The sequence below is a fragment of the Vulpes lagopus genome, chromosome 19 (genome assembly GCF_018345385.1).
Source record: "Vulpes lagopus strain Blue_001 chromosome 19, ASM1834538v1, whole genome shotgun sequence".
In the NCBI taxonomy this organism is placed as follows: Eukaryota; Metazoa; Chordata; class Mammalia; order Carnivora; family Canidae; genus Vulpes; species Vulpes lagopus.
Genome location: NC_054842.1, coordinates 9,244,858 through 9,266,707, shown reverse-complemented (window position 1 = coordinate 9,266,707; position 21,850 = coordinate 9,244,858). Strand labels below are relative to the sequence as shown.

The window sequence follows — 21,850 nt, the reverse complement described above, 5'->3', positions numbered from 1 at the left end:
AGACAATAACATGGATGAGGTTGCCCAAGAAGATTGTGTAACTGGAAGAGAGAGAGTCTTGGCAGGATCCCAGAGAGGAGCACTCAGAGAAGCAGGAGGGGAGTCCTAGGCAGGCAAAGGGAGGCTGAAGCAGCTGTCCTGCTGGGTGGGCTCTGTGACAGGTGGCTGTGGGTGACGATGAGGAAGGGCAGGCATGGGGGTTGAGGTGCTGCAGTCTCCTGGCCAGAGGGAGACGAGGAAGGGAAACTGGCCGCAGACTTCCTCAAACGCCAGCAGGTCACCCAGCCTGGGGCACTGCAGTCCCACCCACAGCCCTGTCCTGGCCTCCAGGACTGAGAAAGCCAGGTGGGGATCACGCAGTCCAGCCCTGCCCGCAGGAAGATGCAGCTGTGAGAACCACAGTGGCGCTGGGCGCAGGCTGCAGGGCAGGCATCGAGGAGCCCGGAAGGCCTCGGAGGAGCCACTGACCCTTTAATAAATGTGTGCCGGGGGTACTCGATCCTGGGTAGGCCCCAGAAGAGGGAGCGATCAGAAGTATTTTTTGCCCTGTAGGTGGGCCAGGCAGGTAAGTGGTGGGGAAGCAGTGAGGCCATGGTGGTTGAGGTTGGAGCTGCAGAGGAGGATGGGGCTGGCCAGGGTAGGGAGCAGGAACATGGCCAGGAACAGTAGGACCCAGCTGCTCCCCATCCAGCTGGAGCAGCAAGGGCTGTGAGAGACATTGGGGAACGAGCCTGCACCAGTTTGTGGGTGCCCGGCGGAAATGTACCTTAGGCTTGACCGGAGTGTAATAGGGAGCCACTAAAAGCCTTGGAGGAGGGAGGTGAAGGGCAAATAATTCAGAAGCACCTACCAGGTGTCAGGTACTCACTAGGTGCTCTCTGTGCTGATGGATCTTAAAATCCATGCACATAGCAACCTCCTAAGAGTTTCATCAAAATGCAGAGACTCATTCAGTGGTGGGCCCGAGGTGCCGCATTACTAGTAGGCTCCCGGTGCCCGGGACCGCACTGAGAAGGGAGAAGCTCTAGTTCATTTAATTTGTGCCCCAATGCAGCCCGGGGAGGATCGTGGGCTCCCCTTTTACAGGCAGGAAAACTGAGGTTCAGTGAGTGTTAGTGGCTCCTGAGACCTGCACTGTTCCTTGCCCTCCCTGCAAGGTTATTTGCCCGCCCCCCCTTCCCGCTGGGTCTGCTCCCAGGCTCCTGTCTTCCAGGTTTGTGAATTCAGACCCTCCTGCCACCAACTGGCTACTAGCCTGAGCTTCTGGGCTTGCCTGTGGCAACATCTAAACATAGTCTACCTCACAGGAAACCCAATACTATTGGCTAACTTCGCAAATAAAGATGCCCTCAGAGGGAAGGAAAGGGAAATGGTCTGTGACAGAGACAGTGGGACAGGGTGGCCGATTGACACATCAGAGGTTCCCTTCCCAGGCCCGGCCCAGGTAGGAGCAGAGAATTTGCCAGCACCTGTGGGCTCTTCGGGGAGGGGCACAATGGTCAGAGGTCACAGTGGGCACCAACGCTGGTTCGACTTACATGCTAACAAGAGGGACTGTTTTCCCAAAGCTGTTGCAGCCTAATGTCCAAGAGGCTTGAGGGATGGTGGTCAGACCATCCACGAGGCACTTGACGCGGAATATGATGAGAAGTGTTGGTAATTACATGTTAGGGGCACGGAGAAATGCTCGTGGGTAGGTAATTACCTGAAAGAAGCATCGTCTAAAATTGCATCTGGATGATAGGGAAGAATTATTAACTTTTTAAAGTGAGAAATACTATTGAAGTCATTATTTTGTTTACAAAAAGTTCTTATTCTTTTAGAGACTCACACTTACTTGTTTATGGGTGAAATGCTCTGACACCTGGATTTATTTTGAAGTAATGTGTTAGGGCTTGAAGTGGGGAATAGATGAAATAATGACCATGAGTTGCCAATTGAAGCTGTGTGGTATGCGCCAGTTCTCTCTGCTTTTACGTATGTTTGAAAACTTTATAATAAAAAATGTTTAGTATAGCACCTGCATCTTAAATATAAAATAACTATACTTAATACCAATATAAAACATGCATAGCAATTGGATGGGGAAAGGTGGAAAGCTAGCCATCTATGGTCGATTCTGGGAAGTTGGGTGGTAAATAGTTTGCTTCTATGTTGTTTTTTCGTTTTCTTTCCGTGCTTTTTCGGTGCCATCTACATTTTTTATAAAGAGCACTTATTGCGCTTACAATGACAATTATTTTAACGAACAAATCCCTGACACAAGTTCAATGTTGGATGTTAATATATGATGTTACAACCATTGTGAGGACACAGGCTCAGAAGGTTTGTGTTGTGGGAAACAGTCTCAGGTATTCTGAGCAGTCGCACACATGGTGCAAGAGAAGAGGAACTACATAGAGGCCTCAAGCGAGGACTGACTGGGCCTGTCATTTCTCCTCGCTTGACCTTTATCTGGCCATCTTGGCCTCACAGATTCTGCAGTCTCTGTTCTGCAGGTTCTCAGTTGAGCTCAGAGAAAGACCAGGGAGTTTTAGGATTTTCCCTCTCCCAAAAATGTTCATTTTCCTTTTCAAATACTTCAGATAGAAAACTTGAAGTAGACAAAAGTTGAACTTTAAAGGAGACAAGAAGACTGGATTGTGTGAGAAACAGACAAGAAAGCTTTCTGGTGGAGCCCCTGGGTGGCTCAGTCAGTTGGCTCTCAGACTCTTGATTTCAGCGCAGGTCATGATCTTAGGATTGAGAGACAGAGCCCCATGTCACCTCCGAGCTCAGCACAGTCTGCTTGTCTCTCTCCCTCCCCATTGAGCAAACCCTCTCTTTCCCTTTTCTCAAAGGGAGGGAAAAAAGAGAGAAGAAAGCAAGCAGGAAAGCAAGCAAGTTAGCTAGCTTCCTGGTGAAGCTTCTGTGGGCTTTCCAGGTCTGCTCTGGGAGGGGACTGGGCTCTCTAAGAGGAGGCAGGTGGCAACCGGGCTGTTGAGCCTTGGGCACCACTGTGTGTGTGTGTGTGTGTGTGTGTCCCCGTGTGTACGTGCGCAGATACAGATTTACAGCCTTTGCCTGCCTCTTGGCTTGGCTTCATTTTCACACAGGGATGCAGGGCAGGATGTGGCTCTTGCCCACACCCCCCAGAAGGAAGCCCCGCTGTGTCAGCCACAGGCCAGCCATACCTTAGCCAAGCTCTACAACTGTTACTCTCTCTGCTTCACAGTGGGTGGGGGAGGCAGCTTGGCTTTGGAATGAAGCCCTGGCTCTGCACTTGACCTTGCTAAGCCTCATTCAAGTCCTGCTTTAAAATGAATACCAGCCATGAATTGATAATCTCTCAAGCCCAGTGATGGGTATCAGTTGAAAATCTGTATTAAGGGCAAGGTATATAAAGTTCTGACCCCATCGTCTGGCCCATATTTGGTGCTCAATAAATAATATGTGTTGTCATCGTGGGAACCTGAAGATCAGAAGGTTTGTGTACCTTAAGACCCTTAATCACATTCAAATGAGGTTGTGAGAAGGGGTATGCGAGAGTCCACCCAGATCAGAAACAGCTTCCATTCCCCAAACCACCCTCTTCCAGGAGACACCTCATTCCCACCCTGGCCAGGCTGTGGAAGGTCTCAGCACTGCAGAAACTCTGGCCTCAAAGACCTTCCTTCTCAGGGTCTGGGACATTCAGCTACCCTCCCCCCCCAGCCCAGCCTCTCACCTGGAACAGGGTCCTCAGCTACCCCCTGTTTTACTCAGGGTCAAATATTTCCCTCTTGAAGATATCCAGAGTCAGCACCCGCAGCAGATGAGCTAGCCAGGGAAGGGAACTCCACTATCCCACAACGGATCACAGTTGCCGGGAGGTGGAGCCATGGCAGCAAAGGCCAGGACTCCGCTGACATTTCAGGGAACCTGCTCTGATTCCCCGCAGCACAGTCTAGGGATTCCAAGGGCTTGCATCACCAACTCTGCCCAGGAGTGCCAAAATTGAGGCTTCCAGCTGAGCCCTGATCTTGCTCGCCGTCCATGGGGCTCAGAATGCACTGGCTGCATTTGGGGCAGTGCATTCAGGGGCTGCAATTCTCATGGTTCTGCAGCCACAGACAGGCTTCAACTACCTCCTCTTCTGATTTGGCCAAAGAACAACTATTTTGAGTAATGCATTTTTGTAGGGAAGAAAATCTATATCACATCTCTATAAATATATTTTTAAAAATATTTTATTTATTTATTTATTTATTTATTTATTTATTTATTTATTTGAGAGAGAGAAAGAGAGAGAATCTTAAGCAGACTCCATACCAAGTGCAGAGCCTCAGGATTTCACGACTCTGAGATCATGACAAGAGCCAAAATCAAGTCAGGCACTCAACCCACTGAGCCACCCAGGCACCTCTCTTTAAATATAAAAAAAATTTTTTTGCAGGCCCTCTTTGTCCTTTTCCTTAAACCTATGCTCATTGTGAAATACAGCACACTCAAAGAGCACTGTGCAGGTTAACAGCTTAAAATCAACCTCCCACCCAACCACCAGCCAGGCAGCAGGAGAGACCCAGGCTGGCCCCCAGCAGTCTCCCTTATATCCCTTCCTAACTGCCACCCCTCCCTCCAGAAGTCACCGCTTCCTTGCTCATCCTTAGAGTTTTACCACCTAGATGTGCATCCCTAACTACATACATTATCATTGCCTGTTTTTGACCTTCATATGCATGGATTCACACAGTAGGTCTGCTTTTGGGTCTGCATTTTTAATATGCATCCGTGCTGTTGGAGATATAGATGCACACACACAAATGCTCATGGCAGTGTTGTCCATAGAGGCCCCACGCTGAAAGCCACCCAGGTGTGAATCAATAGTGGGATAGATCACCACAGAACACTCATACAGTGCCTGCCTATTCAGCTCTGCAATGAGCAGACACCAGCCACAGCAATAGCATGAATGAGATACTTCCAGAAACTCTGGGAAGAATGTATAGATAAATGCAAAATTAGTCCCTAACCACCGGACAGTTATCAAGCACATATCCACTAGCTACAGTTTCTATTTCTGCAAGCACGATTATTGCATTGCTATCAGTCTCCCAAACTTATAGAGCTGTATATTGGCCAGGCAATGAAAGGGAGAGGTAGCCCTGAAGGGTGTGTAAGATAGGGCATCCAGTAACTTCCCCCCTCTTACAAAGTCCTATAATTCTCCTACAGTTCCTTAGTGTGGAACTTGAGGACTCTGTTTACCTTTCTTCTGCCTTCTCAGCCCTTGCTTTCTCTGCATCTTTTCCTGAACCCTCCACTTAATCTAAACTCGACTCCCATGAAGGCTCCAGGAGCATACTGGCCCCTTCTAACCACACTGCACCATCCTTACTTCCATCTGTTTCTGGTATATTCCCTCATACTCTCTGTGCTGAGCCTTGACTCCGGGAAACATCCCTGGGTTCAGACCCTTAGTGTCTTGGGCTTCAGTGCCCCCATCCCCACTTCCCACCTCCATTTCTGACTACCTGGAAGATCCCCCAAGTTTAAGACTCAGCGTAAGTAATCCAACCCTTGGGTTTTCCCTAACTTTTCATGTATTCTGTTACTAAACGTTAACAGCAATTTTGAGATGGTATCTTAGCCATTTTTACCTCCATCAAATTGAACACAGTGCCTTGGGTTGGGGAAATAAAATTAAAAATAAGATCTCTAACCCAGAAAAACCTCTCACAGAGATAATAGAGAAGGGAAACATTTTTATTATTAACTAAGCATGAAACAAGAATGCGATACACATCTTGGGCAATCTGCTAAGAGACTGCAAAGATGGAGTAAAAAAATTCTTACCCTTTTATAGAGCCAAACTGATACACTCTGTAATGTGAGAGACACATACCTAGTTCTCAAGCAAGAGAACTCGACAGTCATACATAGTCATCCTAACTTTACCATGGTAACTGGGGTGACCATCTGTGTTAGCTGACTGGCTTCATCCAAAGAAGAAATAAACTCATATCTCTATGATGGGAGGTATTTTTGCAACTTGGAGCAAGGCACCCACCCAAGTTAGGCTCCCACCGTTCCAAAGAAACTGGGTGACAAGGGCGCTAATTCTTTTTTCTTTTTTTTAAGATTGTATTTATTTGAGAGAGAGAACACAAGCAGGAGGAGTGGAGAGGGAGATGCAGATTCTCCCCTGAGCAGAAAGCCCTATTTGGGGCTCGAACCCAGAACCCTGAGATCAGGACCTGAGCCCAAGGCAGACTTCTAACCAACAGAGCCACCCAGGTGCTCCAGGAGCCCTAATTCTTTATGTTTGCTTTTCAAAGAGAGGGCCCCCAGGTCCTTGAGAAAGATTCCTGGGTCATAAAGCTGACAAAAGGGGTGATCACATTTTCGAAAAGACACATACCCATAGTTGAGAGAGGAGAAAGTTCTTCCAGTGACAAGTTTTCTAAAGCAAGTGCCCCAGGAAGGAGGGAGGGAAGAGGCAAAGAAGAGTCTCTTCCCTTATTTTCAACCAGAGAAGTAACCCTCTTATTTACTATTTGTATTCATCCTTGCAGAAGCATATGGTTAAGATACATAACAGATACCAGCTTAATTAATAATTAATTTAAAACCCATCTCTCCCAATTACTGGAGAAAAGTCCTAAAGCATTTCCTTCCAGAACTTCACAGTTTGGCAGAGATAACCAAATAGTATAGTGTACTTGGAAGAGGAAACGAGAGGGAAGCGCGTCAAACCTAGAACAGCGGGCGGCTCTATGAAGGACCAGCTCACTGAGCAGCGTCGGGACTGTTGGGCTGCTGGTTTGGCCGGTCCAAACGCTGGTGGGTGGGTGAAGCCGTGTTGTGTCAGGTCGGCTGCTCGCTGATGTAGAGAGAGCCATTCAGTTTACTTGCACAGGGTTGGGGCCTGCAAGATGCAAAATGTGCCATTACAGCTCTTTAGCGTGCGATGTGAGACCCCTCCATCTGCTCCTCTTTTGCCTTCTCATCCTTACCTCTCCCTGCATCCCACAGGGTGTCTCTTAGAAAATTAGCTGTCCTTGCAAATGGGAAAAACATCAGAACCTGGTAAAACTCGGGTATCCAAACAACCAGGGGTGTGGGCTTGGGACCAGACCCAAAAGCTTCCTATCTAGGACAAGGTGAGGCTCAAGACTTGTCAGGACCAAAATCAACTGATCCAGCTCTCTGTCTCCAAACAGAACCCCACCCAAATGCTGGCAGGCTTTGAGCCTAGAAGCTTCATGTTTGCTGGGTGGGCTGCTGAGCTGACACCAAGCCGTGCATTCACTGATGCAGGACTCATGGTGTGCCTGAAGACTATTTCCTTCTGTTTGGTTCTTTAAAAAAAAAAAAAAAAAAAAAAGATTTTATTTATTTATTCATGAGACACACAGAGAGAGGCAGAGACACAGGCAGAGGGAGAAGCAGGCTCCTCGTGGTGAGGTCGATGCGGCACTTGATCTCAGGACCCAGGGATCACAACCTGAGCCGAAGACAGATGTTCAACTACTGAGCCACCCAGGTGTCCTTCCTTCTGTTTGGTTATCGTCGAAAAATTAAGTTTGCCAGAGCTGGCTGGGCCCTTAGGGATGGTCTGGTCGATGCTTTCATTTCACATATGATGAAATTGAGGCAGAGCCAGAATGAGCTCTCCGGTCATCCATGGGCTGTGTGGGCTGTGTGGGCTGTGAAGCACAGGCTCAGGAAAGCATCACCATATTTTTTTATTAACTTTTAATTTTAATTCCAGTATTGTTAACATACAGTGTTATATGAGTTTCAGGTGTACCATATAGTGATTCAATAATTCCATACATTATTCAGTGCTCAGCATAAGTGTACCGTGGTCACCGTATATTTGAAGGCAGGAAATCAGAGACCTTACAGCCTTCAGCCTCTTCTTCTCCAGAAGAAAGGATTCCACATTTCTTCGCCAGCAATTGATGAGAGCTAGATTCTGGGGGTCTGGCAGTGAGGACCCCCTAGTCATGGCTAGAGAGGTGAATATCCCCACCTTCTTCATCTCCTGACTGCCTGCCTTTCCCCTCAGAGTCAGCCTGGCAGATTCTGGTCCAGAGGAGAGAAACCCCAGAAAAGTGTGCAGGCTTGCATCACGGATCACTTTCTTTCCAGGGGGGCGCTGTGTCTACTATTTCTCAGTTCTAGATCTAGAGAAGTGATGTGCGATAAGCTGCAGAGTTGCCCTCCAAGAGGGAAAGACTGGTGGCTGTGTAGAGAGGCACATGTGGGCTGAAATCCTGGCTCTATTGCTCCTTGGATGAGTTTCCAGATCTCTCAGAGCTGCCATTGGTTCATTTGCACAGAAAGGGCAACCATTCTCATGTGAGGTTGTTCAGAGAATTAAGTAGGATCTTGTGTACAGAGCATGGCACTCAGGAGGCCTCCTCTCCTTCCACCCTGGGCTTTCTGAGGGTAGCTCCAGACTCTGGAATGGTCTCGGCCCGGTGGCATCCACATGGAGAACGCTGGGGTCAGGACTCGAGAAATCTTTACTAGGCTCTAATTTCCTTCCGTTCAAAGGAAAAACATCAAACCACAATTTTCTTGACATCAGAAACCAACAGAACCTCCAACCTGCTCGCTCTTCACTCAGAGTTCTAAAAAGCTATAAGCCAAGAGCAAGGAGGGAAAACAAACAAACATCAAACAAAAGGAAGACACCCGGGTCTAGCAGACAGTAAGCAGGATGTGAAGCCAAAAGACGGGGAAGCAACCCGAAGGGGATGTGAGACAGAAGAGGAAAGTGGACTTGGGCCACTTAAATGAAAAGGGAAGTGGAGAACAGGGAAGCTGATTGGAAACAATGGGTAAATGATGACCAAAAAAAGTTGAAAAATAAATGAGCAGGCTTGAGAAAAGGAAATGGGCCAGAGGAAGCAGTGCCGGATCGGAGATGGAGGCGAGCGAGTTGATAAAGGGAGGGTTCATTTCTACTTGAGTATGAAACACATGTGCATTCAAAGCTCTGCTTCTGGGTTCAGCTCAAAGTCTTGCGGTTCACCGTTATTTAGTAAACCTTGATTTATGGGAAGAGAGGTTGAGGAGACCTGGGAACAGCCTGGAGGGATTTGTGTTCTTGCTGGCCACAGCCCTCAGCAAGTCGGGCACGCATCGCATCTTTCCTCCCGCACCCCCAGCTGTAGGAGACTTGGCTGAGTGGGCCCTCCAAAGAAGGCTTATCTCCTTGGATTCCTCAGAGGCCCAGAAAGCCAGTGTCTAGCCAATAAGATCCCTGGTAGCCCTTCAACCTGCCCTGAAGGCCACCCTTGAGGACAGGCCCTACTCCCATCTGCTGCCAAGAGGCCTCATCTTTGGCTGTCAATCGTGGGACATCTCAGAGGATCTGGAAATAATAAGAAGACCACTGAGCTCAGGCCCACCCTTCCTATAAAGGTCCCTCCCCTGATAAGGCTGTGAAATTCAACGGGGATAATACAGTGACATTCTTCCTTGATGTCAGGTTTCTGATGTAAATGCCTCGCATGCTCTGGGCTCCTCAACCAACAAAGCTGTGTTCAAACTGGCCCAAGGGCTCAGACTGCAGCTGCCTTTCCCAACTGCATAGAACCCTGGGCCACCCCTGAGCCATGAGGTGAGGCAGAGCCAGGTCCTGACCCTGGCACGGAAGAGTGTGCTGACATGGGCAGCTGTGAATTCTTAGCCTGGAGAGCTGGTGGGTCTGGACTTATCTCCAGGAGCTCTGCAATGTGACAAAAGTGGCACTTCCCTCGCTTCTCTATGCCTTTCATTCATTCATTCACTCACACACTCATTCCTTCATTCAACACACTAGGCATTCACAAATAACCCAGGGTTCAAGCAAAGGCCCCTGGCCTGGGATCAGAAAGGACATTGGTGTGCCCTGTGGGCAGCTCTAGGAACTGGAAAATTGAAAGACCATTGTCACTACTACTCTCACAGAGCAATTTGGAATGAAAGTCTAGGAGACAGTGTTTATCCTTCTTCAAATATTACTGTGGCATTTGCTTGGTGCCAGGTTCCTCCCTCTGCTGAACACTGGTCTACAGAGCTGAAGTGGACCCTGTTCCTCTCTCAGGAACTCCCAGTCTTGGGCAGGGCAGACAGACTGGCCACAAATGGGCTCAAACAGCAGCCCTGTCACACACCAGCTGTGTGGCCTGGAGCAAGTGACTCACCCTCTCTCAGTGCATCTACTTGCCCTTAAAGTAGAGATAAGTATCCTGTTATGTGTTAACTACCATGTATTGAGCATGTACTATGTGCTGGTTATCATATTAGACTGTCTGCTTACTTATTTAATTTCTCATATAACTCGTATTATTTTTATTTTTAAAATTTCAAGTCAATTAATGAATTTTTTCCCCAAAATAGGTAATATGTGTTTAGCAATGAGCCTGACACTTGAGTAAAAACTCAGTAAAGATTTGCTTTACTCCCTTCTTCTCCCTCCCCCAGCAAAAATCTGAAAGGAAACTATTTTTTATTTCAGGGAAAAAAATGAAACAGACTTTACAGACCAAATTTCCACAATGCCTAGGGTGGAAGTAAACAGCACAAGAATTTGCAGGCAACCTGGATGATTGCAAAGTTCCAAAGTGCTTCTGCTTCCTCACCACATACATTTATTAAGTGCCTGTTGTATGAAACACGCCTTGCCAGGTCCTCTCCTCAGAACAGCACTGTGGGCAGACTTGAGAATGAGTCGCACGCAGTCTTGCAGATGAGGAATGTCAGAGCCAGAGGTTCCAAGTTCACCCGAGGTCACTTGGCCAGAGAAACAGACATGAGATTCAGCCACAGGAGAGCCTGAGTCTGCCCACTACCTGTTCTCCCTCCGCTATGACCCAGAGACACCTGCTGGAAGATTTAGAGGTGGTCCCTGTGTATAAGGCACAGTGCCAAGAGCGGAAATTAAATCTACGTCATGCAGATTTGGCAAAATCAAGTCAATCCATCAGTATAAAGTTCCTAGGCTGCAGGACTGCACACAGGCACTAAGAAATACCACACAACTAGGGGTGGTGGAAGGGGAGGTGGGCAGGGGGTGGGGATGACTGGGTGACGGGCACTGAGGTGGGCACTTGACGGGATGAGCACTGGGTGTTATTCTATATGTTGGCAAATTGAACACCAATAAAAAATAAATTTATATATAAAAAAAAAGAAAAAAAAGAAATACCACACAATCTTTCTCTTCCTTGGCCTTCTCTCAAGGCCAACTGTACCAGCTCCTTTCACTAGGAGGAAAGGGAGAAGGTGGTAGCTCTAGCTTTCCTAACTTATGACTGACCACCTTGGGCTTGACTATTTCCACTCTCACACAGCTGTGCTTCTGGGAAAATGTGCTGCTGCCAAAAGCTACCTGCACTGAGTAGGAATTTCCCTGTCTCCCCCTCTCTCAGCTTGAGCCATTTGAAATGGACATTGGTATAGCTCAAAAAGGGTAGCTCATCAGCCATTTTATGTAGTTAAACTTAAATATTGTTGATTAAGATCGCAGCCAGAGGTCTATCCTGAGAAAAGGGCATTGCAGCTTAAAGCCAAGAAAGCGTACTATTTCCCTGGGAGTTGAGAACTCCATCCCAGCCTGAGATGGCCCAGGTTGGAAAGGCTTAACCCACCTCTTCCTGGAAGAATCTGAGATGCAGAGGAAGATGCAGAGATGGAGGAGAACACAAAGCCAAGATTGGGAAGAGAGAAGCAAAGCCTTGGCTGGGAGGGTGGGCCCTCATTTGGTAAAACCAGCATGAAAAGGATGCAGTGGGGTGTGGAAACTCCCTTGGTTAAAAAGGTGTGAACTTTGTTTTCAGTTGTGGTAGGGAGGGAGACAATGACAACCAGGAGGTTTGCTCTCAATATGCTTGGGGGTTCTCAGTGGCCAGAGTGAAAGGGTCGCCCCTACAGTTCCTGGAGTGAATGACAAGCGAGTCCTGGCTGGGAAGATCAGGGGAGAAGGGGACAAATGTTGCTTCTCAACCTGTGCAGTAATGTCTTCCCCTTTGGTTTTTGTTCTAAAGGAACAAAACTCTTATGAATCGTGGGGAAGGACAAGCCACAGTGAATGCATGGCTGATAAGTATGGGGTGAATTAGCTACCTGGGCCGAGCACAGCAGTATAACTGAGCACGATCCCCCATACAGGATTGATCAGTCCTTTCATGAAAGCAGAGGCCCTCTGATGGCAATGGCAACACTCCTCTTCACTTGGACCTGTGGAATGGCTGTCTGCTTAGAACTGAGGTGTTTCCAACTTTGGCACTAAACCCAGAAAAGTCCTGGGCAAACTGAGACAAGGTGGTCACTCTAAAGTGTTTGACTCTGTATCTTACCCCTTAAGGGTGAGAAGGACCGTTGGTTCCAAGAGGAAGAGAAAAGGCTCTCACAAACAAAGATGAGGGGCTTCTGGGTACAGGTCTGCTCAGGGCTCTGTGTCTGAAGAGTGTGTAAGACCTCTCTCTTCAGTCTCAAAGGGTAGAGGAGGTGGGAATAAGGAAGGAGATAGAGAATTGCTTCAGGAAGTTTGGACTAGACATGTGAATTATGGTTGCACCCCTACCATCCTACTCCCTCTTCTCTACGCCCACAGTCTTATCACCCGCTACCCACACACTAGTCAATCTTTTGGATAGATATTTGAAAATCAAAGAAGAAATGGTCTGTACCAAGTTTCAAAAGCTCTAGATTCAAATGCTAGCTGAGGCATTCACTGCATAGCCCTGGGCAAATTCTTGAACCTCTCAGAGACCTGATTTCCTCTTCTGTCAGAGGAATCTGTTACAGACTCCATCAAGAGTCTGGTGTGGGCCATACACAAAGATAAACTCAAAATGGATGAAAGATCTAAATGTGAGACAAGATTCCATCAAAATTCTACCCTTTTTGAACTTGGCCACAGCAGCTTCTTGCAAGATACATCCATGAAGGTAAGAGAAACAAAAGCAAAAATGAACTATTAGGACTTCATCAAGATGAGAAGCTTTTGCACAGCAAAGGATACAGTCAACAAAACTAAAAGACAACCTACAGAATGGGAGAAGATATTTGCAAATGACACATCAGATAAAGGGCTAGTTTCCAAAATCTATAAAGAACTTATTAAACTCAACACCAAAGAAACAAACAATCCAATCATGAAATGGGCAAAAGACATGAAGAGAAATCTCACAGAGGAAGACATGGACATGGCCAACAAGCACATGAGAAAATGCTCTGCATCACGTGCCATCAGGGAAATACAAATCAAAACCACAATGAGATACCACCTCACACCAGTGAGAATGGGGAAAATTAACAAGGCAGGAAACAACAAATGTTGGAGAGGATGCGGAGAAAGGGGAACCCTCTTACACTGTTGGTGGGAATGTGAACTGTTGCAGCCACTCTGGAAAACTGTGTGGAGGTTCCTCAAAGAGTTAAAAATAGACCTGCCCTATGACCCAGCAATTGCACTGATACAGATGCAGTGAAATGCCGGGACACCTGCACCCCGATGTTTCTAGCAGCAATGTCCACAATAGCCAAACTGTGGAAGGAGCCTCGGTGTCCATCGAAAGATGAATGGATAAAGAAGATGCGGTCTATGTATACAGTGGAATATTACTCAGCCATTAGAAACGACAAATACCCACCATTTGCTTCGACCTGGATGGAACTGGAGGGTATTATGCTGAGCGAAATAAGTCAATTGGAGAAGGACAAACGTTATATGGTCTCATTCATTTGAGGAATATAAATAATAGTGAAAGGGAATAAAGGGAAAGGAGAAAAAATGAGTGGGACATATCAGAAAGGGAGACAGAACATGAGAGACTCCTAACTCTGGGAAATGAACTAGGGGTGGTGGAAGGGGAGGTGGGCGGGAGGTGGGGGTGACTGGGTGACGGGCACTGAGGGGGGCACTTGATGGGATGAGCACTGAGTGTTATGCTATATGTTGGCAAATTTAACTCCAATAAAAAAATTAATTTAATTTAAAAATTTTTTAAAAAAGAGTCTGGTGTGGGGATTAAGCAAGATGACATGCGTGACATTGGGACATATATTGGTCAGACATGCAATCAATATTTGTTTTTTCCAGCCTGCTTATGTGTGGGACCAAATAGAATCCCAACTTTGTTTCTCTGAGAACTAATGTTGCTATTTGTTTTCCTTTCTGATCCAGGCTTTCACCATGCCCACCTACTCCCCTGAATCGATTTTAGAATACTTTGAGTACGATGAGTCTGCTGAAGCCTGTGATTTGGGGGACATTGTGGCCATTGGGACTGTCTTCCTGTCCATACTCTACTCCCTTGTCTTTGCCTTTGGGCTGCTGGGAAATTTGCTGGTGGTGTTTGCCCTCACCAACAGCCAGAAGCCCAAGAGTATCACCGACATTTACCTCCTGAACCTGGCTTTATCTGATCTGCTCTTTGTGGCCACCTTACCCTTCTGGACTCACTACCTGATGAGTGAACAAGGCTTTCACAATGCTGTGTGCAAACTCACGACCGCATTCTTCTTCATTGGCTTTTTTGGAGGTATATTCTTCATCACTGTGATCAGCATTGATAGGTACCTGGCCATTGTCCTGGCAGCCAACTCCATGAACAACCGGACTGTGCAGCATGGCGTCACCATCAGCCTCGGTGTCTGGGCAGCAGCAATCTTGGTGGCAACGCCTCAGTTCATGTTCACGAAACAAAAAGCAAATGAATGCCTTGGTGACTACCCTGAGGTCCTGCAGGAACTCTGGCCTGTGCTCCGCAATGTGGAAGCGAATTTGCTTGGCTTCCTGCTCCCCCTGCTCATTATGAGTTACTGTTACTTCAGAATCATGCGGACACTGTTTTCCTGTAAGAACCACAAGAAAGCCAAAGCCATCAAACTGATATTTCTGGTGGTCATCGTGTTTTTCCTCTTCTGGACACCCTACAACATCATGATTTTCTTAGAGACACTTAATCTCTATGACTTCTTTCCCAATTGTGACATGAAGAGGGATCTAAGGTTGGCCCTCAGTGTGACTGAGACAATTGCATTTACCCACTGTTGCCTCAATCCCTTTATCTATGCATTTGCTGGAGAGAAGTTCAGGAGATATCTTTACCACTTGTATAGGAAATGTCTGGCTGTCCTGTGTGGGCATCCTGTCCATGTCAGTTTCTCCCGGACTGAATCACAAACAAGCAGGCGGGAAAGCATACTAAGCAGCAATTTTACTCACCACACCAGTGATGGAGATGGGTCCATCCTTCTCTGAAGAGATAGATACCAAAGCCTTGTCCCCACAGAGAGCCCAGAGTTCCTGAGCCTGACACTGAATAGTGAGGACAGACCTTTTTTGTTTCTTATATATAAGAGATAATGAACCGAATGCCCAAAAACAACCCTAAAGCATTTTTTAGAATTCTGCCCAAAATTTGACTGATAAAGAGTAGGCATGTCCCTAACAGCAAATATTAGAGCTTTTTGTTTGCAAATGACAAAGATTAAACTCAGACCAGCTTAGCTAAAGAGGAGGTGGGGAGTATTATTCACATGGTGGTATGAGCAAGAGAGTGGCTAAGCCCTCAAAGTAGAAACTAGAACTTGTGTTCAGCTAGAATTTCCTCTCTCTGAGGCTCTCAAATCTCTGAGTGGTGACAGAGCTCCCAGACTCAGCTTAGCTAATAGTGAGAGACTGGTCCCAAGGTTAAAATTCCCAGGGAAGGGCTCTCATTGGCCAGATTTGAATCAGATGTCCATCCCTGGACCAGGCTGTATCCACAGAGAGACAGTAGATAAGATGGCAACTTCCATTCCAATCTCATGGTTAGAGATGCAGGAAGACATATCTCTAAGAAACTCAAGGGGCAGGTATTGTTTTGACCTGCCAGAACAAGAGATGTCCACCAACCTTACTATGTCTGGCCCAGTCTCCTCACTGATCACACCAGCCAGCACATGCTACCAGCCTCCTTTTCCTTAAACTCTTTTCTATCATACCCCAAACCTACAATGGTCACCCAGTGCCTATTGCTTCAAATATGAGACCCTCCATCATACCACCCTCCTGTTGGTGAGTCACACCAACAGGTTCCCCATTTCTTTCCATTCCCCAAATATCCAGCCTCTCAGCCATCCAGGTCTCTTCCATCCAGCCTTATGCATCATCGGGCCCAGGGAGACATATAGAAAGGACCCTGGCCCAGACTGAGCCAGGATGGTTTCCAATTCCAGCTCATCACTTGCCTGCTGGGTAGCTTGGGTCCAGCCCAGCTTCAGCTTCCTTATCTGTAGGATGGAGACAATGGTACTTTTCATATAGGGCATATCCTTTCCAGCATGAGGAACCAACTACCAACTCTTGCAGGTCTCAACTCTCTTATCTGGTTCCCAGACTTTGGCTTTCCACCCACCTGGCACAGTGCTAAAGGAGCAGTGTTGACAGAGCCTTGACTCTGCTCTTTGATGTAGCTCAAATACAGAGAAGGCTGGTTCCTACAGTGGCACTCAATGGACACTCCTACAAATATAGATTGATAGTCTTCCCTGACCAAGCCCTCCAGTTTCTTTGAATATGCCTTTCCAATTGCTTCATGGCAGGCCCTGCTCATCTGGAGAGCCCCTGCCCCATCATTTATGGGCCCTGCCCAACCTGGAGAGCCAGGGTCCCAGGAGCAGCTTTCCCCCACCGCCTTTTCAGTAAACATTTGGGTTGGTCTAATACTTTAGAGCTTGAAAAACAATTGTAATAATGCTAAAGAGAATGTCATCTATAACCTAACCATGCAATACCTTCATTTGCCCACCCAGAACATGTTCACACTTTCACACTGTTTAGATTTGAAAGCATCATGTACAGATTGTTTTGTAATCTGCTATTTTTCTCTTAATGTTAGGCCACAAATAGTTCTCTGTTTCTGTATAGTTTTGTAATGATCCCTCTCGAAGGATGTGCCAGGTTGTGTACTTGTTGAAGGCATCTGACTCATTGCTGTATTTCTGACATCTCCTTGGCAGTCAATATGTTGGTTTAATCAATGAGAATGAATCATGTTCTATCAAGATCGTGTACTATAATTTACTCACCATTATGCTTGTTCCACTATTTAGCAAATACATATTTTACGGCACTTCTATCTGTGTAATTCTCTTTCTCCTCTTCAATGATATCCTCTGGATAAATTCCTCATCATAGGAATAACTGGGTCAAAGGGCATGGAAATGTTTGGCTATGGATGCATACACACAAAATGATTGCAAAATCGTTATTGAGCATATACTATATGCATTATGTGGGCTCAGATCCAGAGTGGTTCCAAAGATGAGAGACACCAGGCCTCTGCCCTCATTGATTTAACATTCACCTGCAGAACAGAGAAGTAAACAAATAAATATACTTTATATTAATTGGTCACACGAGTAGTCAGACCGGAGTCTTTAAGGGTAAGGAGCTCTCCAGGCAGAGAAAGGGATGTCACTCTGGCTTCAGTGAATGGCATAAGTAAAGGAGGTATGTGAGGGCATAGGGATCTTAAGATGTGAGAAATGCATATGAATATTGAAAGGCATTAGGAGTAGAGTGGGTGGGGAGAATCTTCTGGAAAGTTGGCTCAAACAACTAACAGAGGGGGGGCATTCTCCTCAGGCTATCCACAAGTTTGCGCCATTATCACTTGAACCTCTTGGCAACTGTTGAATTATAAAACATTTAATTAAATTTTAACTTATTTGTGGACTCCCAAAAAAAGACAGAAAAATTCTTTTGGCTTGGGAAATTAAAGTAGAGAGGCAAATACTTTCATTTCTAAATGGAAATTAAATTTGTATCATAAAAACATTCATGCATTCATTTTGCTGAGTAAGACAGAATAGGAAGAAAACAGGGAAGTTCATTGAAAAGCCCTAAATAGCAATGATGTCTGTGTCTTAACAAAGGAAGGCACATTTGAAAAAGACAGTTGGCCCTGAGAGCACAGCTGGATCAGACCCACTACTGCTTCTGAGTTCTGGGCTTTTCAAAAGCAGAGGGACTCCGATGGCAGACTGAGATCTGTGATGAAGTCTCAACATATTAACTCTGTGACCTTAGGCAAGTTACTTGACATCTCTGAGGCTCACTTTCCTCATTTGAAAAATCCTCAACCTCTCAGGATTATTGTGAGGATTTAGTAAGATTGCCCTCACAGTGCTCACAGTACCTGGCAAAGCAAGTGCGAATAAATGGTGGTGACTATTTTTGTTTTTTTCCTCCTCCTTCTTCTTAGATTGAACCTTTTGCAGTGAAGAAGCTCATGCTATGTTGTCCTTGCCTTCTTACTCTTCTTAGTTCCAGAATCACAGAATTGTAGGTGCCGGTGAGGGACAGGAAACCCAGAGAGGGCCAGAGGCTGCTCCATGATCACACAGAGAATTAATGAAAGAGGTCGATTCCTTGACTCTCAGTCTACTGATATTTTCCTCATCTTGATAAAAATAGAGACCAAACCTATGATAACTGTAGTTAACACTACTGTATTGCATATGCAAAAGTTGCTAAGAGAGGAGATTTTAAAAATTCTGATCACACACACAAAAGTTTAACTATGTGAGGTGATAAATGTCTAAGCTAACCTTATTGTGGTAATCATTTTGTAACATACACATACATCAAATCACCACGCTGTACACTTTTAACTTACACAATGCTGTATATCAATTATATCTCAATAAAGCTGGAAATAAATGCAGACCAACCCTGCCTCTAAGAGCAGAGAACACAGGTGAACATGGAAAAAACCCAGAAGGAAGATCTGCAGGTGGATGACGTAGGCCGGGAGGAGAGGTTGGCCCTCTACAATGTTGAGTCAATCCACTCACAATGATAGATGCAGCCTGAATGGGGCAGCTTTTGGCGACAGCTATTCTGTGACATCAATATCTCTAATGAAGATGGTGAACAGACACTCATCAGCAAAGGATACCAGGATTCCCAGATGCAAATCTATCAACAGGATTTCGGGTGGTAGGAAGAGCGTTAGCCAAGAAGGGCCACTGTCCAGAGATGGCCACACCCTGGGAGGAGTGTCCAGCCTCTTCCAAATAACCCTACCCACTTTAGGCTTATTCTGTGCCCATCAAATGACCATCTGAGGGAGAAGTCATCTTCCCAAGGATGCTGCCACCAAGAAAGCTGGAGAATACACTCTTTGGATTGGTAGGAAGAACTACCAACCTTATAACCCACTGCATCTGCAATGTATATAAGATCTGGTGGGCTTTCCCTTATCTCTCTTTGCCAGTCTGTCCCTGAGCACCCAGAGAATTTACCTCTGGCCCCACAGGGCCGACAACTACACATGGGAACATGACAACTTGACAGAGAGGTCCATCTTGGGTATCACCTGGCCCCATATTGATGTCTCATTACTGCCCTCAAAATTAGTCTGTCCCAATTCAGAAGTTAATTTGCTTCTCTACTCCCTTGGCCCACAGGCACCACTCGGTTTCAACATGACTTAATAGTAATACTGTCTGCCTAAGTGACAACCCCATGGTGGGCTACCCCAAAGTGGTATCATCTGAGAGCAACTGACAAAAGTAGTTCTTAACAAATTTAGAAATACCGGTTTCTCTTCAAGGCACCCTCCACCCATAGAAAGGCCAACTCGGTTTCTCAAGGATACGGGTGCCATGTTTCCATTTCTGATGAATAGACATGTCATTAGGCAACAGCCACAGTTCCTCCACAGGCACACCCTACACAGCACTAGAAACCACAAAACATGCTCAGTTGGAAAATTACTCTTTTACTCCATATTTCCTCATTGATTTAAGTGGAAACCAAAAATAAATTTTAAATACATAATAAGTTAAAATTGCACAATATTCCATCTCCTTGAGAATTGTTTAACACTGAGGTGGTTCTCTACAGTTATTCTTTGCAGATACAAATTTAAGAAAAGATTTGAGATCATAACATACATATAGTTTATCTTGTATTTTTCATTTAACATTATAGCATAAACATTTTTCCATGTATTAAATTCAAACATGATTTTTAATGATTGCATATAGACTTTAGCCAAGTCCCTACCAGTGGACATAGAGGCAATACCTGGTTTTCACTATTATGTAGAAAACATTGTGCTGAGCATAAATATTTGTGCATATCTTTGATTGTCTAAGAGGAATTACTGGGTCAACGAATTGAAGCATCTGTGTGTCTTTTGCTAGCTACTACAAAATTGCTTTTCAGATTGATGATGCCATACAGTTAACACTCTAAAAACCCCACTCCCTGACACCACCTCTACCTCCCAAGCTTTGGGATCTGGACATTATAGGCTTTTGTTATTTTATAAAATAGTTGCTGCTGACTTAAGAGCCAGAGAGAGAGAGAGAAAAGACTTCTGTTCCTCAGAGGAGGTAGTAAGGCTGCTATCTAGGAGAGAGAAAAGAAAAAAGAGACGGGATTTTTTAAAGTGAACACTAACGTCACAAAAGAAGTTATTTTAAGTTGTTTTAAGAGACTGCTTAGTGCTTGGGTTTAGGGGATGCAGGAGAGGCCATCTGAGTCATTAAAGATCTGGGGGAAGAGGGAATAAGGAGTTATTATATCACAGGATTAGAGTTTCAGTTTCATAGGATGAAAGAGTTCTGGAAATGGATGGTGGTAACGGCTGCACAACACTGAATGTACTTAATACCACTGAACTGTGCGCTTAAAAATGGCTAAGATAGGGCACCTGGGCGGCTCAGCAGTTGAGTGTCTGCCTTTGGCTCAGGGCGTGATCCCTGTGTCCTGGGTCCCAGGATCAAGTCCTGCATCAGGCTCCCCATGGGGAGCCTGCTTCTCCCTCTGCCTATGTCTCTGCCTCTCTCTCTCTCTCTCTCTCTGTCTCTCATGAATAAATAAAATATTTTTTAAAAAATTTTTTAAATGGCTAAAATAGTAAATTTAATGTATATTTTGCCACAATAAAAATTTAGGGAAAAAAAACTCCAACAAAATCAAGGAACAGAAGGTGGTAGCAACATTTTCTCTGGGGTTGAAGGTGGGAAGTATCTTAGAGAAGTAGGGATGAACAGGGCATCCAGGGAGTCCTTGTACAATTTGAGTGTATAAAAAATTCACTTCTATACAAAATAGAGACAATCTGCTAAAGGCAACAGAAGAAAAAATCTAATCAGTATTTAGCACAGTTGGTTGCAGGGAAGTCTACTTTTAATGAACCCACCATCGTTTTGGATACACTTGGCTACAGCCGTCTCAGTGTAATGAGGAGCTTGTTACCTGCAAAATGAAAGAAAGGAAAAAACGAGGCACATGCAACTTTATTTAAATCTCTAGCAAATTCTCTCCCAGATGCACTTCACAAATTGTTTATACCTTACATGGAAGTGAATTTATTAGATAACCAAACCACAATGGATTATGGACACCCTATATCTTGGGCTCCTGCTAGCAGATCTAGGAGCCCTGCATGATCCAGCTCTAACCTCCTTTCCAGTCTGATATCCCAAGACTTTCCTCCCACACTTTGTTTAGGTACACAGGCTCCTGAGCTCTTCCTGAAACAGGCTGAGCTCTTCTCTATCAAGGCCCTTTCTCAGCTGGGAATCTCTTTCTGGGGGGGGCCAGGTGGAGTCTCTTTTTACCAGATCTGTGCATGGCTTACCACCTAGTTTCACTCAGCCTCTGCTTCAGTGTCACCTCCAGTGCTACAGATAGGCCTTCACAAATCTCCCCATCTAAAACATAGACCCCACCACCACCCTCATTCCTAGCTTTATTGGTTTTCTTACTCTTATCTCTACCTGACATTATATTAGATATTTGCCTACTCCTGATTTATCTTCCACATCAGCATTGAAGGACCAGCTACACAGTGCCTCAAATGGTGCCTAACACATAGTAGGA

General features: G+C 45.7%; 1 protein-coding gene across 2 annotated transcripts; it reads left to right on the top strand.

Annotated features, from left to right (window-relative positions):
* The first annotated feature begins 250 nt into the window (after positions 1 to 250).
* CX3CR1 (C-X3-C motif chemokine receptor 1) lies at positions 251 to 17,081 on the top strand. 2 transcript variants are annotated; one of them, XM_041733674.1, is made up of 2 exons: positions 251 to 565; positions 14,147 to 17,081. In XM_041733674.1, the coding sequence occupies exons 1-2, from the start codon at positions 479 to 481 to the stop codon at positions 15,224 to 15,226; spliced, it is 1,167 nt and encodes a 388-aa protein (XP_041589608.1). In that variant the 5' UTR covers positions 251 to 478; the 3' UTR covers positions 15,227 to 17,081. The 2 variants fall into 2 exon arrangements, with proteins under 2 accessions (XP_041589608.1, XP_041589609.1); XM_041733675.1 differs by lacking the exon at positions 251 to 565 and adding an exon at positions 1,375 to 1,444.
* The last annotated feature ends 4,769 nt before the right edge of the window (positions 17,082 to 21,850 follow it).